Source organism: Entelurus aequoreus, linkage group LG17 (genome assembly GCF_033978785.1).
Source record: "Entelurus aequoreus isolate RoL-2023_Sb linkage group LG17, RoL_Eaeq_v1.1, whole genome shotgun sequence".
Taxonomy (NCBI): Eukaryota; Metazoa; Chordata; class Actinopteri; order Syngnathiformes; family Syngnathidae; genus Entelurus; species Entelurus aequoreus.
In genome coordinates, this window is record NC_084747.1 from 8086478 (window position 1) to 8103977 (window position 17500).

A 17500-nucleotide genomic window follows, 5' to 3' on the forward strand; every position below is an offset into this window, starting at 1 on the left:
CACTATGGACTGGACTCTCACTATTATGTTGGATCTACTATGGACTGGACTCTCACACTATTATGTTAGATCCACTATGGACTGGACTCTCACTATTATGTTAGATCCACTATGGACTGGACTCTCACACTATTATGTTAGATCCACTATGGACTGGACTCTCACTATTATGTTAGATCCACTATGGACTAGACTCTCACACTATTATGTTAGATCCACTATGGACTGGACTCTTACTATTATGTTAGATCCACTATGGACTGGACTCTCACACTATTATGTTGGATCCACTATGGACTGGACTCTCACTATTATGTTAGATCCACTATGGACTGGACTCTCACACTATTATGTTAGATCCACTATGGACTGGACTTTCACTATTATGTCAGATCCACTATGGACTGGACTCTCACACTATTATGTCAGACCCACTCGACATCCATTGCATTCGGTCTCACCTAGGGGGCGGGGGGGTTACCCACATATGCGGTCCTCTCCAAGGTTTCTCATAGTCATTCACATCGACGTCCCACTGGGTTGTGAGTTTTTCCTTGCCCTTATGTGGGCTCTGTACCGAGGATGTTGTTGTGGCTTGTGCAGCCCTTTTGAGACACCTGTGAATCAGGGCTATTTAATTAAACATTGATTGATTGATTGATTGATTGATTGATTTTATCCTTCATAGTGAATATTGTAAATCCCACATTCTTTATTTTCATGTACATTCTGGGTGTCTCATTCAGTAAAAAAAAAGTAAAATTCCATTCCGTTTTTTAAGGCGGTCTGTTATAACATTTTTAGCATTCAGACATTATTGTGAGGTTTTGTATTAGTGTTCCTAAAAATAGATATACCGGCCCCCAGACACATGTTTTTCTCTAAATTTGGCCCCCGAGTCAAAATAATTGGATTAGAGTGTTAACTGAAGGGAAGATTGAAGACTTGATAGACTTGAAAGGAAACTTTCACTTGATTTTGGTTATTTCCCATCTCTAAGGCAGTGATTCCCAAATATGATATAATAACATATATTATAATGAAAAATTTAATAATATATTATATAAACAGGCAAATGACTTAAATTCACGTCATATAGACATGTGATCCAGTCTTCTCTTCACACACTGCACATCTCTTACTCCTCACAATCTTTTAAATCATTATTTTATTTACACAAGGTTTTCTTTTATAGTTTCTTCATTTGACTTTTGCATTGTTTCATCTCCTCTGATGTGAACTCCACTGCCTTCTTCAAGCTAACAATCATGGCGGCTCTTTGATCAAAGCCGGCTAATTTTTCATCAAAGCTCTTTGCAGCCCTTTGAGACACTTGTGATTTAGGGCTATATAAGTAAACTTTGATTGATTGATTGATTTTCAGGGCTTTTGATAGCTTTCAAATGACAAAACTTTAAGTCACTCACCTTCATCTTTCGTCTTTATCTCCGTTGGTGATTTGCTGGAAGTTGGTGGCGCTGATTCTCTTTCATGTTCTCTTTTAGCGGACGTCGCCATCTTAGCATAGCAGTAGTCGTCCATCTTCTATCACGTCTTCAATCTTCACTTCAGATAACACTCAGTTGCTACAAACTCAACTTCCATTTCGTGGGCTTTGGAAAGTCGAACAGCTGAGGTATGTATTGCTATATTTGGATTAATATCGCAAGTTTGAGACTTCCCATTTTATGTTTTAAGACAATTCTGATACCTTCCAAATTTAAATTATTTACTCAACTTGTGTGAGCCTATGGCTTTGCACTTTGTAGTGGCTGTGCCAGCAATCGGAGTGTTGCTGGTTACTGGGGTTCAATTCCCACCTTCTACCTTCCTAGTCACGTCCGTTGTGTCCTTGGGCAAGACACTTCACCCTTTGCCTCTGATGGCTGCTGGTTAGCGCCTTGCATGGCAGCTCCTGCCATCAGTGTGTGAATGTGTGTGTGAATGGGTAAATGTGGAAATACTGTCAAAGCGCTTTGAGTACCTTGAAGGTAGAAAAGCGCTATACAAGTATAACCCATTTATCATTTATATATATATATATATATATATATATATATATATATATATATATATATATATATATATATATATATATGTATATATATATATATATATATATATATATATATATATATATATATATGTATATATATTTATATGTATATATGTATATATGTATATATATATGTATATATGTATATATGTATATATATATATATATATATATATATATATATATATATATATATGTATATATGTATATATATATATATATATATATATATATGTATATATGTATATATATATATATATATATATATATATATGTATATATGTATATATGTATATATATATATGTATATATGTATATATATATGTATATATATATATATATATATATATATATATATATATATATATATATATATATATATATATATATATATATATATATATATATATATATATATATATATATATATATATATATATATATATATATATATATATATATCATTCTATTTTAGTTACTTTATTGAGTTTACGACCCCCTGGCTGTTTGTACTGTTTTTGTACAGTTGTTGTACTGTTTTTGTACTTATTTTGATTATTATTATTTTTCGATTGTTTGTAAATGTTGCCGTTTATAAATAAAGGTTTATAAAATAAAAAAATAAATAAAAAAAGAAGACATTTCTGGTACCTCTGTGACGATTTCTTTATTTTCTAAGTAAAAACAAAAACATACGTGATAGAAAAAGAAGACCATAATATGAAAATAAACAAGGGATAGAATATAAAAATATCCTTTCTTCCATTTTGTACCGCTTGTCCCTTTTGGGGTCGCGAGGGGTGCTGGAGCCTATCTCAGCTGCATTCGGGTGGAAGGCAGGGTACACCCTGGACAAGTCGCCACCTCATCACAGGGCCAACACAGATAGACAGACAACATTCACACTCACATTCACACACTAGGGCCAATTTAGTGTTGCCAATCAACCTATCCCCAGGTGCATGTCTTTGGAGGTGGGAGGAAGCCGGAGTACCCGGAGGGAACCCACGCAGTCACGGGGAGAACATGCAAACTCCACACAGAAAGATCCCGAGCCCGGGATTGAACTCACGACTGCTCAGGACCTTCGTATTGTGAGGCAGATGCACTAACCCCTCTTCCCCCGTGCTGCCCTATAAAAAATATAAAATGTGTAAATATAAAATATTCTAAATGCACAACACGTAAAAAACACCACGCAGTACCGAATTTCTTGAGTCATCAGTGGCGATTACTCTGAGACTAAAAGGAAAGCTCGGATAACCCTAAAATTATAAATAAATAGGTGGTAAATATTAACTTTTGTGTTCAAATTTCATTGACTAAATACAGACCAGGTGTTCTGTCGATAACTGCTTCCCATCGACGTCTGCTACGCAACGCTACTGAGCAATATTTCAAATATTGTCTCATTCAAAATACTCATCTTAAACAATATAATATATATATTATATAATATAAATATGGTAAGGAACAAGTCATTTCATACTTGGAGATTGTAGAGGTAGGTTACTGAAATAACAATATACGTTTAACATAGATTTAAAGTTATTGTAGTCTTTATAGTGTAGTTGTCGTTTAATTGAGGCTGTCATGCTTTTATTTTGTAAAAAAGACTGCTGTCAAGTGGAGACCGGAAGTTGCTCAAGCAAAAAGACCAAGATGGCGGACGGAGGAGTTTCACATTTACCTCTTATGGCTTTTTGGATTCAAATATAGCTACAAATACCTCCAAATCATTTTTGTTCTAAAGCCCACGACACGGAAGTTGAGTTTGGAGCGATGGAGTGTTACCTGAAGTGAAGATTGAAGACGTGATAGAAGATGGACGACTACTGCTATGCTAAGATGGCGACGTCCGCTAAAAGAGAACATGAAAGAGAATCAGCGCCACCAACTTCCAGCAAATCACCAACGGAGATAAAGACGAAAGATGAAGGTGAGTGACTTGAAGTTTTGTCATTTGAAAACTATTTCAAGCCCTAAAAGTCGAAATTAGCCGACCTTGTTGAAGAATGTAAAGAAAGAGCCGCCATGATTGTTAGCTTGAAGAAGGCAGTGGAGTTCACATCAGAGGAGATGAAAGAATGCAAAAGTCAAATGACGAAAGTGGAAGCCCCCCAGACATGGGATATAAATAAGCTGGGATGGCACTTCAGCTGCCAGTCCATTTGTTGAGGGTAGCAGGGAAGGGCCGCTCTTTACAATTCAATGATTGGCTAATTATTAGGCCAGTTATCTGGAAATCAATGTCAATAAAATAGAAGAAATATGCTTCAACACCCCCCCCCCTCCCCCCCTCACCTCAGCACCCCATCATCATAAACACACAAACAGTTAAAACAGTTGACACTTTTAAGTACCTGAGCGTAACCTTGGACAATAAACTCACCTTTGATCAACACACCACAGACATTCAAAAAAGAAGTCAACACAGACTGTCAGCTAGGGCTGGGCGATATGGCCCTTTATTCATATCTGGATATGTTTAGGCCATGTCACCATACACCATATATATGTGGATATGTTTAGGCCATGTCACGATACACCATATATATGTGGATATGTTTAGTCCATGTCACGATACACCATATATATGTGGATATGTTTAGTCCATGTCACGATACACCATATATATGTGGATATGTTTAGTCCATGTCACGATACACCATATATATGTGGATATGTTTAGTCCATGTCACGATACACCATATATATGTGGATATGTTTAGTCCATGTCACGATACACCATATATATGTGGATATGTTTAGTCCATGTCACGATACACCATATATATGTGGATATGTTTAGTCCATGTCACGATACACCATATATATGTGGATATGTTTAGTCCATGTCACGATACACCATATATATGTGGATATGTTTAGTCCATGTCACGATACACCATATATATGTGGATATGTTTAGTCCATGTCACGATACACCATATATATGTGGATATGTTTAGTCCGTGTCACGATACACCATATATATGTGGATATGTTTAGTCCATGTCACGATACACCATATATATGTGGATATGTTTAGTCCGTGTCACGATACACCATATATATGTGGATATGTTTAGTCCATGTCACGATACACCATATATATGTGGATATGTTTAGGCCATGTCACGATACACCATATATATGTGGATATGTTTAGTCCATGTCACGAAACACCATATATATGTGGATATGTTTAGTCCATGTCACGATACACCATATATATGTGGATATGTTTAGTTCGTGTCACGATACACCATATATATGTGGATATGTTTAGTCCATGTCACGATACACCATATATATGTGGATATGTTTAGGCCATGTCACGATACACCATATATATGTGGATATGTTTAGGCCATGTCACGATACACCATATATATGTGGATATGTTTAGTCCATGTCACGATACACCATATATATGTGGATATGTTTAGTCCATGTCACGATACACCATATATATGTGGATATGTTTAGTCCATGTCACCATACACCATATATATGTGGATATGTTTAGTCCGTGTCACGATACACCATATATATGTGGATATGTTTAGGCCATGTCACGACACACCATATATATGTGGATATGTTTAGTCCATGTCACGATACACCATATATATGTGGATATGTTTAGGCCATGTCACGATACACCATATATATGTGGATATGTTTAGTCCATGTCACGATACACCATATATATGTGGATATGTTTAGTCCATGTCACGATACACCATATATATGTGGATATGTTTAGGCCATGTCACGAAACACCATATATATGTGGATATGTTTAGTCCATGTCACGATACACCATATATATGTGGATATGTTTAGTCCGTGTCACGATACACCATATATATGTGGATATGTTTAGTCCATGTCACGATACACCATATATATGTGGATATGTTTAGTCCATGTCACGATACACCATATATATGTGGATATGTTTAGTCCATGTCACGATACACCATATATATGTGGATATGTTTAGTCCATGTCACGATACACCATATATATGTGGATATGTTTAGGCCATGTCACGATACACCATATATATGTGGATATGTTTAGTCCATGTCACGATACACCATATATATGTGGATATGTTTAGTCCATGTCACGATACACCATATATATGTGGATATGTTTAGTCCATGTCACGATACACCATATATATGTGGATATGTTTAGTCCATGTCACGATACACCATATATATGTGGATATGTTTAGTCCATGTCACGATACACCATATATATGTGGATATGTTTAGTCCATGTCACGATACACCATATATATGTGGATATGTTTAGTCCGTGTCACGATACACCATATATATGTGGATATGTTTAGGCCATGTCACGACACACCATATATATGTGGATATGTTTAGTCCATGTCACGATACACCATATATATGTGGATATGTTTAGGCCATGTCACGATACACCATATATATGTGGATATGTTTAGTCCATGTCACGATACACCATATATATGTGGATATGTTTAGGCCATGTCACAATACACCATATATATGTGGATTTGTTTAGTCCATGTCACGATACACCATATATATGTGGATATGTTTAGTCCATGTCACGATACACCATATATATGTGGATATGTTTAGTCCATGTCACGATACACCATATATATGTGGATATGTTTAGGCCATGTCACGATACACCATATATATGTGGATATGTTTAGTCCATGTCACGATACACCATATATATGTGGATATGTTTAGTCCATGTCACGATACACCATATATATGTGGATATGTTTAGTCCATGTCACGATACACCATATATATGTGGATATGTTTAGTCCATGTCACGATACACCATATATATGTGGATATGTTTAGTCCATGTCACGATACACCATATATATGTGGATATGTTTAGTCCATGTCACGATACACCATATATATGTGGATATGTTTAGTCCGTGTCACGATACACCATATATATGTGGATATGTTTAGGCCATGTCACGACACACCATATATATGTGGATATGTTTAGTCCATGTCACGATACACCATATATATGTGGATATGTTTAGGCCATGTCACGATACACCATATATATGTGGATATGTTTAGTCCATGTCACGATACACCATATATATGTGGATATGTTTAGGCCATGTCACGATACACCATATATATGTGGATATGTTTAGTCCATGTCACGATACACCATATATATGTGGATATGTTTAGTCCATGTCACGATACACCATATATATGTGGATATGTTTAGTCCATGTCACGATACACCATATATATGTGGATATGTTTAGGCCATGTCACGATACACCATATATATGTGGATATGTTTAGGCCATGTCACGATACACCATATATATGTGGATATGTTTAGGCCATGTCACGATACACCATATATATGTGGATATGTTTAGTCCATGTCACGATACACCATATATATGTGGATATGTTTAGTCCATGTCACGATACACCATATATATGTGGATATGTTTAGTCCATGTCACGATACACCATATATATGTGGATATGTTTAGTCCATGTCACGATACACCATATATATGTGGATATGTTGCCTTAGCCTTGAATGAACACTTGATGCATATAATCACAGCAGTATACACAAGATATTTCAATAAGTGTCAAGTAAAAATGAGCTGCATAATAGTAAATCAAATAGTGTATGTCCTTCACTATGTGGTAGGTTCCTGCGGACGTTATCTCCTTCTGTTGTTGACTATTTGTTTCATACGGTGTTGATGTGGAAATGGTTGCTTCGGCATTTTGTTGGTGTGGCACCGAACAGAGATGTTGACATACGGAGTTTCAAGCACTCTTCATTCTCTAGCGGGTGACTTTTCAAATGATGCTACATTAGCAGTGCTGCTACTTTTTGTAGCAACGCTTTTGCCGCATAAATGTTCAACATCTTCCCGCTTGAAGCCAAACCACCGCCAGACGATGGACCCCCTGCTGTTTTTCTTGGGAATTAATACTTCCTCCATTTGTTACCAGATTCACACCTTCTCTCTCTCGTATTACCACCCGCACTGCACCGCTAGCATCACGGCTAACGTTACCATGTCCAGTGTTTCCCATAAACTGCCAAGATACCTGTGGCGGTGGGGGCGTGGCTATGGGCGTGGTCACCATGACATCATCAAGTAATTTGCATAATTTACTACAATTATATGATTTTCTCTAAAAAGGCTCAAAAAATGTATACTAACTAATTAATAATAACAGTTTTGTTTTAAATGTCCATCCTTCCATTCATCCATCCATTTTACAATATAATTACAACACTTTATATATATATTTATATACAGATTTGAACAATAAGTTATTCACTGAAATATATTTATTAATTGTGGTTCTTACAAAAAATATATCTTATAAAATATAAAAGCTAAAATGTCTCTTAAAGCTCTGCCCCTTTAATTAGTGCATACTAAATAATTTAACTTTAGCCTACTACTACAACCATATTATTTACCAGCAACATAAAGTGAAACAGAGGCAGAGGTGTCCTGCCACAGTCAGTAACAAATAAACAGAAAACAGTAGTGGTCAAATACAAATAAGGCAACAAGAGAAGTATCCTACACTTCTCTTTTGTAAAGTAAATCTGAACAGCCTATATGGGCATCTACATCAACTATATGATTTGCCTGAGAAGCTTGACAGGACAAAAAATAAATAAATAAATACATTAAAAAAAAATTAAAAAAAATAAAAATCTACTTGTGGCGGACGTAATTCTTTCGTGGCGGGCCGCCACAAATAAATGAATGTGTGGGAAACACTGTTGTGAGAAGGAGAGCCAAGAAAGAGTGAGAAGAGCCTGTAGTGTAATGCCCGCAGCTAAAAGCAACTGTGTGAGAACATATACTCGAATATCACGATATAGTCATTTTCTATATCGCACAGAGACAAACCCGCGATATATCGAGTATATTCGATATATCGCCCAGCCCTACTGTCAGCCATCCGTAAACTTAAAGGTCTATACGTTGCACCTCACCTCCTGTTATTACTGTACCAAAGCATTGGTCAACCCAACCTTCTGTACTGTTCCACATGTTTTTTCACCATGCTTTCTGTAACCAACCGGAGCAAACTCAAACGCATTACAAACATAGCAGCTAAAATCATCGGCCTACCCACACCCAACATTTAAGATCCAAACCACAGGTCCATCATTCGACTGGCAAACACAATAGTCCAGGATATGACTCACCCACTACACCAATACATCATCCCACTACCATCAGGGCGCAGGTACAGAACTATCAAATTCCGGAGGGCCCGCCTCGGGAAAAGCCTTATCCCTGCAGCTATAGCCGCCCGGCCAACCTGTCTGACAAGCCTGTAAATGTGTTGGTCATGTATGATGTCTTTTTGTTATTTTTGTTTGTGATGTGTAATGTCTCTTGTTTAAATGTACGGCAGTGAAAATGAATTTCCCCAACGGGGACCAATAAATCTAATCTAAATCTAAATCTAATTAGCTATGATGCTAACGTGATTTATTATTCTTCATAGTGTGCTACAAAGAGCCTCATTGTACTGACCAGGGCACCGGAAGTAAACAGTGTCCATAACATCACTCAAGTCTCCTGTTCATTATTATCACATAAAAACACAACACATTCTAGTGTATTCAGCAGAGATTACATTTATGTCAAATATGGGGCGGTATAAGCTCGGTCGGTAGAGTGGCCGGGCCAGCAACTTGAGGGTTCCAGGTTCGATCCCCGCTTCTGCCAACCTAGTGTCAGGTTCAAACACTGATGACATCTATTAAACAGACAAGAAGCAAGGAATCATGCAAAGACAGAGTTCAACTTGGCTCAATGAGGAGAGACGTATTGGGCTGTACACTTAGTTACAGTTCCAACCTACGCTCTAAAGTCCAGACCCACGTGCTCCTCTATTTATTTGGGAGGTCCCTGGTTACATCACTGAGGCTGCTTCTGAAGGAAGGGGGGTCATTTCAGCAGCCCCAGTTAGACACAATATATGATGATTCATGAAATGGAAATGTGCTGACACCCGTGATATCGCCCTGTCTCTGCTCTGTCTGCGTCACGGTACTCAATGTTCTGGATACAAACACTGATACGAGACGACTCGCAATCCAACATTGCGAGTTGTCCCTTTGCACGGATAGAAAAGTACAACTTCAGCACAATTGCTAATAACTATAGCAACGGCCTTTAAGCATAAGAGTTGTGTGATAACTTACACATGATTATTCTAACACCTAGTCACTGCCGTTCTGTCCTTGGGCAAGACACTTTACCCACCTGCTCCCAGTGCCACCCACACTGGTTTATAATATATTTTTTAACTTAGATGTTGGGTTTCTCAATGTAAAGCGCTTCCAGTCATTAGAGAAAAGCGCAAAATAAATATAATTCACTTCAATTCACTAATTCACAAATATTTGGAATTGGGGGTTGAAAATCACCAAAAATGATTCCCGGGCGTGGCCACCGCTGCTGCCCACTGCTCCCCTCACCTCCCAGGGGGTGATCAAGGGGATGGGTTAAATGCAGAGGACAAATTTCACCACACCTAGTGTGTGTGTGACAATCGTTGGTACTTTAACTTAACTTAACCAATCCTTACATTGTGAAATGACATATTCTCATTTATATGCAGTGTGTGAAGAGAAGACTGGACCACATGTCTACATCAACGTGCAGAGGATTGGAGGTAATAAAGAACAAGAATAATATGATTACTGTCAACTTTTGATTGGGAAGTTCTCCACAGGTGTCATGAAGTCAAAGAAAGTTACCAAAACTGATTTAAATAGTTAGCATTTTTTGAATAGAAAATCAAGAGAAATTCAAGGCCTGTAAAATGGATGTATAGAATTAAAGTATATATAACTTACATTAAATACAGAATAACTTATCTGTGACATCCATCCATCTATTTTCTACCGCTTGTCCCTTACGGGTTCGCGGGGGGTGCTGGAGCCTATCTCAGCTGCACACGGACGGAAGGCGGGGTACACCCTGGACAAGTCGCCACCTCATCACAGGGCCAACACAGATAGACAGACAACATTCACACACTAGGGACCATTTAGTGTGGCCAATCACATTTTGGTATAAAATAAATGCATCGAAACAAATACACTAGCTAGATGCTAATTTACATTGGATTTGCCATATAGTCGCTATTGAATGTCAACATCTCCAAATAGGACAATTAAATGCTAAGATGCAGATTACAATTAGAGATATTCGATAATGGCTTTTTTGCCGATATCTGATATTCCAATATTGTCCAACTCTTAATTACAGATTCCGATATTAACCGATGCCGATATATACAGTTGTGGAATTAACACATTATTATGCCTAATTTTGTTGTGATGCCCCGCTGGATGCATTAAACAATGTAACAAGGTTTTCCAAGGGGATGGGACAAATGCAGAGGACAAATTTCACCACATCTAAGTGTGTGTGTGACAATCATTGGTACTTTAATCTTTAATCTTTTAAAATAAATCAACTCAAGTTATGGAAAAAAGTACCAACATGGCACTGCCATATTTATTATTGAAGTCACAAAGTGCATTTTTGTTTTAACATGCCTCAAAACAGCAGCTTGGAATTTGGGACATGCTCTCCCTGAGAGAGCATGAGGAGGTTGAGGTGGGCGGGGTTGTGGGGGGCGTGGTTAAGGTGGGGGGTTGAGGGTAGCGGGGGGTGTATATTGTAGCGTCCCGGAAGAGTTAGTGCTGCAAGGGGTTCTGGGTATTTGTTCTGTTGTGTTTATGTTGTGTTACGGGGCGGATGTTCTCCCGAAATGTGTTTGTCATTCTTTGGTGTGGGTTCACAGTGTGGCGCATATTTGTAACAGTGTTAAAGTTGTTTATACGGCTACCCTCAGTGTGACCTGTATGGCTGTTGACCAAGTATGGCTTGCCTTCGCTTGTGTGTGTGTGAAAAGCCGTAGATATTATGTGATTGGGCCTTTAAGGTTAATTGGTGCTCTGTACTTCTCCCTACTTCCGTGTACCACTCCGTACAGCGGAGTCTTAAAAAGTCATACATTTTACTTTTTGAAACCGATACCGATAATTTCCGATATTACATTTTAAAGCATTTATCGGCCGATAATATCAGCAGTCCGATATTATCGGACATCTCTAATTACAATCAAAGAGCCACATGTACACATTCAATTGAATGACAATATACTTCCTGGCTATGACAACACCTTGGCGCGGTTGGGAGAGTGGCCGTGCCAGCAACCTGAGGGTTCCTGGTTCAATCCCCACCTCTAGTGGTTAGAGTGTCCGCCCTGAGATCGGTAGGTTGGAGTTCAAATCCCAGCCGAGTCATACCAAAGACTATAAAAATGGGACCCATTACCTCCCTGCTTGGCACTCAGCATCAAGGGTTGGAGTTGGGGGTTAAATCACCAAAATGATTCCCGGGCGCGGCGCCGCTGCTGCCCACTGCTCCCCAAGGGGATGGGTCAAATGCAGAGGACCAATTTCACCACATCTAGTGTGTGTGTGACAATCATTGGTACTTTAATCTTAATCTTAATCTTCTACCAACCTAGTCACGTCCGTTGTGTCCTTGAGCAAGACACTTCACCCTTGCTCCTGATGGGTCGTGGTTAGCGCCTTGCATGGCAGATCCCGCCATCAGTGTGTGAATGTGTGTGTGGATGTGGAAATAGTGTCAAAGCGCTTTGAGTACCTTGAAGGTAGAAAAGCGCTATACAAGTATAACCCATTTACCATTTACCTTTAGGACAAACTGAACTGAATGCATGTTTGAAAACACAACAAGGAAACAAAATATAGCAACTTGACAACAGAGTTAAGTCTGTAATTGTAAATAACGAGTGTCCTTAAAGCGGAGCTGCTCTTTTTCTATTTTTTTATTTTTTTTGCCTATCATTCACAATTTTTAAGGGAAACAAGCACACATATCTTTTTCTTTTTTTATGCACTCTAACTCATAAATAAAAATGTAGATTACCTGGCACAAGACTTTGTAGTTGGTGGCTCTTCAGTCAGTCAATCAATCAATCAATCAATCAATCAATCCATCAAGTTTTACTTGTATAGCCCTAAATCACGAGTGTCTCAAAGGGCTGCAAAAGCCACAACCACATCCTCGGCTCAGATCCCACACCAGGGCAAGGAAAAATTCAACCCAATGGGACAATGAGAAACCTTGGAGGGGACCGCAGATGTGGTCCCCCCCCCCCACCCCACCCCCCCCCACCCCATGGGCGACGGGTACAATGGATGTCGAGTGGATCTAGCATAATAGTGTGAGAGTCCAGTCCATAGTGAGTCTAACATAATAGTGAGAGTACAGTCCATAGTGGATCTAACATAATAGTGTGAGAGTCCAGTCCATAGTGGATCTAACATAATAGTGAGAGTCCAGTCCATAGTGGATCTAACATAATAGTGAGAGTCCAGTCCATAGTGGATCTAACATAATAGTGTGAGAGTCCAGTCCATAGTGGATCTAACATAATAGTGAGAGTCCAGTCCATAGTGGATCTAACATAATAGTGTGAGAGTCCAGTCCATAGTGGATCTAACATAATAGTGAGAGTCCAGTCCATAGTGGATCTAACATAATAGTGAGAGTCCAGTCCATAGTGGATCTAACATAATAAAGAGAGTCTAGTCCATAGTGGATCTAACATAATAGTGTGAGAGTCCAGTCCATAGTGGATCTAACATAATAGTGTGAGAGTCCAGTCCATAGTGGATCTAACATAATAAAGAGAGTCTAGTCCATAGTGGATCTAACATAATAGTGTGAGAGTTCAGTCCATAGTGGATCTAACATAATAAAGAGAGTCCAGTCCATAGTGGATCTAACATAATAGTGTGAGAGTCTAGTCCATAGTGGATCTAACATAATAGTGTGAGAGTCTAGTCCATAGTGGATCTAACATAATAAAGAGAGTCCAGTCCATAGTGGATCTAACATAATAGTGTGAGAGTCCAGTCCATAGTGGATCTAACATAATAGTGAGAGTCCAGTCCATAGTGGATCTAACATAATAGTGAGAGTCCAGTCCATAGTGGATCTAACATAATAGTGTGAGAGTCCAGTCCATAGTGGATCTAACATAATAAAGAGAGTCCAGTCCATAGTGGATCTAACATAATAGTGTGAGAGTTCAGTCCATAGTGGATCTAACATAATAGTGAGAGTCCAGTCCATAGTGGATCTAACATAATAGTGAGAGTCCAGTCCATAGTGGATCTAACATAATAGTGTGAGAGTCCAGTCCATAGTGGATCTAACATAATAGTGAGAGTCCAGTCCATAGTGGATCTAACATAATAGTGTGAGAGTCTAGTCCATAGTGGATCTAACATAATAGTGAGAGTCCAGTCCATAGTGGATCTAACATAATAGTGTGAGAGTCCAGTCCATAGTGGATCTAACATAATAGTGTGAGAGTCCAGTCCATAGTGGATCTAACATAATAAAGAGAGTCCAGTCCATAGTGGTTCTAACATAATAGTGTGAGAGTCCAGTCCATAGTGGATCTAACATAATAGTGTGAGAGTCCAGTCCATAGTGGATCTAACATAATAAAGAGAGTCCAGTCCATAGTGGATCTAACATAATAAAGAGAGTCCAGTCCATAGTGGATCTAACATAATAGTGTGAGAGTCCAGTCCATAGTGGATCTAACATAATAGTGTGAGAGTCCAGTCCATAGTGGATCTAACATAATAAAGAGAGTCCAGTCCATAGTGGATCTAACATAATAGTGTGAGAGTCCAGTCTATAGTGGCAGTGATTCTTAACCTGGGTTCGGTGAGTCGGCCTCAGGGGTTTGGCGGCCCCTCCGCCGCGGAGGTCGAGACACACCCGACTCTTCGTGTAAATAAAAACTTCTCCCTATCGGCGTATTATGGATACGGCAACAGCAGAAGTCAGACTGATTTGCAGGTGTGTAATTTGTTGTGAGTTCATGCACTGTGTTGGTTTTGTTCTTTGAACAAGGTGATGTTTGCGCATGATTGCGTAAGAAAATCATATAACTTTGTCTTGAATTTAAAAAAAAAAAAAATATATATATATTTTTCACCAAAGAAGGGTTCGGTGAATGCGCATATAAAACTGGTGGGGTTTGGTACCTCCAACAAGGTTAAGAACCACTGATATAACATATTAGTAGTGAGAGTCCAGTCCATAGTGGGGCCAGCAGGAGACCATCCCGAGCGGAGACGGGTCAGCAGCGTAGAGATGTCCCCAACCGATGCACAGGCGAGCGGTCCACCCCAGGTCCAGACTTTGGACAGCCAGCGCTTCATCCGTGGCCACCGAACCTGTGCCCCAACCCTCCACGAAGGAAAGGGGGGCAGCGCAGAAAAGAAACGGCAGATCAACTGGTCTAAAAAGGGGGTCTATTTAAAGGCTAGAGTATACAAATGAGTTTTAAGATGGGACTTAAATGCTTCTACTGAGGTAACATCTCTAACTGTTACCGGGACGGCATTCCATAGTACTGGAGCCCCAATAGAAAACGCTCTATAGCCCGCAGACTTTTTTTGGGCTCTGAGAATCACTAATAAGCCGGAGTTCTTACAACGCAGATTTCTTGCCGGGACATATGGTACAATACAATCAGCAAGATAGGATGGAGCTAGACCGTGTAGTATTTTATACGTAAGTAGTAAAACCTTAAAGTCACATCTTAAGTGCACAGGAAGCCAGTGCAGGTGAGCCAGTATAGGTATATATATATATGTATATAAAGGTATATACAGTATAGGCGTAATATGATCAAACTTTGTTGTTCTTGTCAAAAGTCTAGCAGCCGCATTTTGTATCAACTGTAATCTTTTAATGCTAGACATAGGGAGACCCCAAAATAATTTGTTACAGTAATGGAGACGAGACGTAACGAACGCATGAATAATGATCTCAGCGTCGCAAGTGGACAAAATGGAACTAATTTTAGCGATATTACGGAGATGAAAGAAGGCCGTTTTAGTAACACTCTTAATGTGTGACTCAAAGGAGAGAGTTGGGTGGAAGATAATAATAAGAATTCAGTGGTGTTGGCGTTCCTTCACTTCCCATACTCGTCTTCTTTCCCGGGTTGTTTGGAAAGCTTTCCAGAATTCCGGTGGGTGGAGCAGCCTCAAACACGTTATCAGTCGTGGCGCCCCTTTTGACCAATCATAGAGGAGATACATGTACACATGACTCTGACCTGGACCTTACACTGCCAATGAGTGGCGGAGGAAGAGTATACCAAATCACATGTGACAACTTTCTACTTTTGTTTTGGGTTTTGTTATGACTGGGTCTCAAAGAGCCTAAACAGCCGAGATCAATAAAAAAAAGCAAGCCATAGGGGAGTTTGGGTCTTAGGAGGCGACGACATTGTATCAGCATTACTGCATTGGTGATAGTTTGATTGACATGGACTTGCACTGAAAACATAGTGGACTTGCTTATTAAGGCTTTAAAGGCCCAAGTTGAGAACAATTACATGGTTTTGCTTCCCCCTTATATTTTTTCCCATCTTTTCACATCTTTATTTACAACAAATTACTAGGGTTGTACGGTATACCGTTACTGGTATAGTATCGGGTTACTAATGAATCAAAAACAGTACTATACTCTGTTTGAAAAGTACCAGGTCATGACGGCGTGACATTGCTGGTTTTACGAGCAGAGGAGCATGTTCGGCAGTGCACACACACAGAGTACTTACAAGCAGACAGTGTGTAGACAGAAAAGGGAGAACGGACGCATTTTGGTGTAAAAAGTAAAGATAAAGGTGAAGTTATAACACTGAAACACCCTCGGGAAGAGGTGCTTTAAGACATGGCTAATGTCCATCCGCAATGGGTAGTGTTTTAGCTACTTCTAAATCACTAATCCTTGTCTCCATGGCAACACATAAAGTGAGACTCTTACAAGTATCATAATCACTGGAGGACGAGGAATAGCTAAACATGCTTCTCTACACACCGTGGGAGGATACGATAGCTCGCCGCTAACAGCAAGCTAGCACCCCTGAATGTAAACAAATGCCCAAGGTGGATCTACACCTAACATCCACTGTGATGATACCAAGTACAATAGCTTATCTAGTCGATACTACTATGATTACATCGATATTTTTTATCGTCACAAAATCTTTTTTCCTTTTTTTTTAAATGTATATTATGTTTATAAACTCAGTAAATATGTCCCTGGACACATGAGGACTTTGAATATGACCAATGTATGATCCTGTAACTACTTGGTATTGGAGCGATACCAACATTTGTGGTATCATCCAAAACGAATGTAAAGTATCAAACAACAGAAGAATAAGTGATTATTACATTTTATCAGAAGTGTGGATATAACATGTTTAAAGAGAAAAT

The 17500-nt window shown here is 38.9% G+C and overlaps 1 protein-coding gene across 3 annotated transcripts in view; it reads left to right on the forward strand.

The window, feature by feature from the left end:
* Window positions 1-3718: 3718 nt before the first annotated feature.
* Window positions 3719-17500, forward strand: part of LOC133632243 (gastrula zinc finger protein XlCGF57.1-like) — a 78556-nt gene continuing 64774 nt past the window's right edge. For 2 of the 3 annotated variants that reach the window (XM_062024571.1, XM_062024568.1), the window contains exon 1: window positions 3719-3995. In XM_062024571.1, the coding sequence (XP_061880555.1) occupies window positions 3881-3995 (115 nt within the window). In that variant the 5' untranslated portion in view covers window positions 3719-3880. Of the gene's footprint in view, window positions 3996-10758; window positions 10813-17500 lie in introns of all 3 variants that reach the window. The other variant, XM_062024570.1, reaches the window with a different exon arrangement.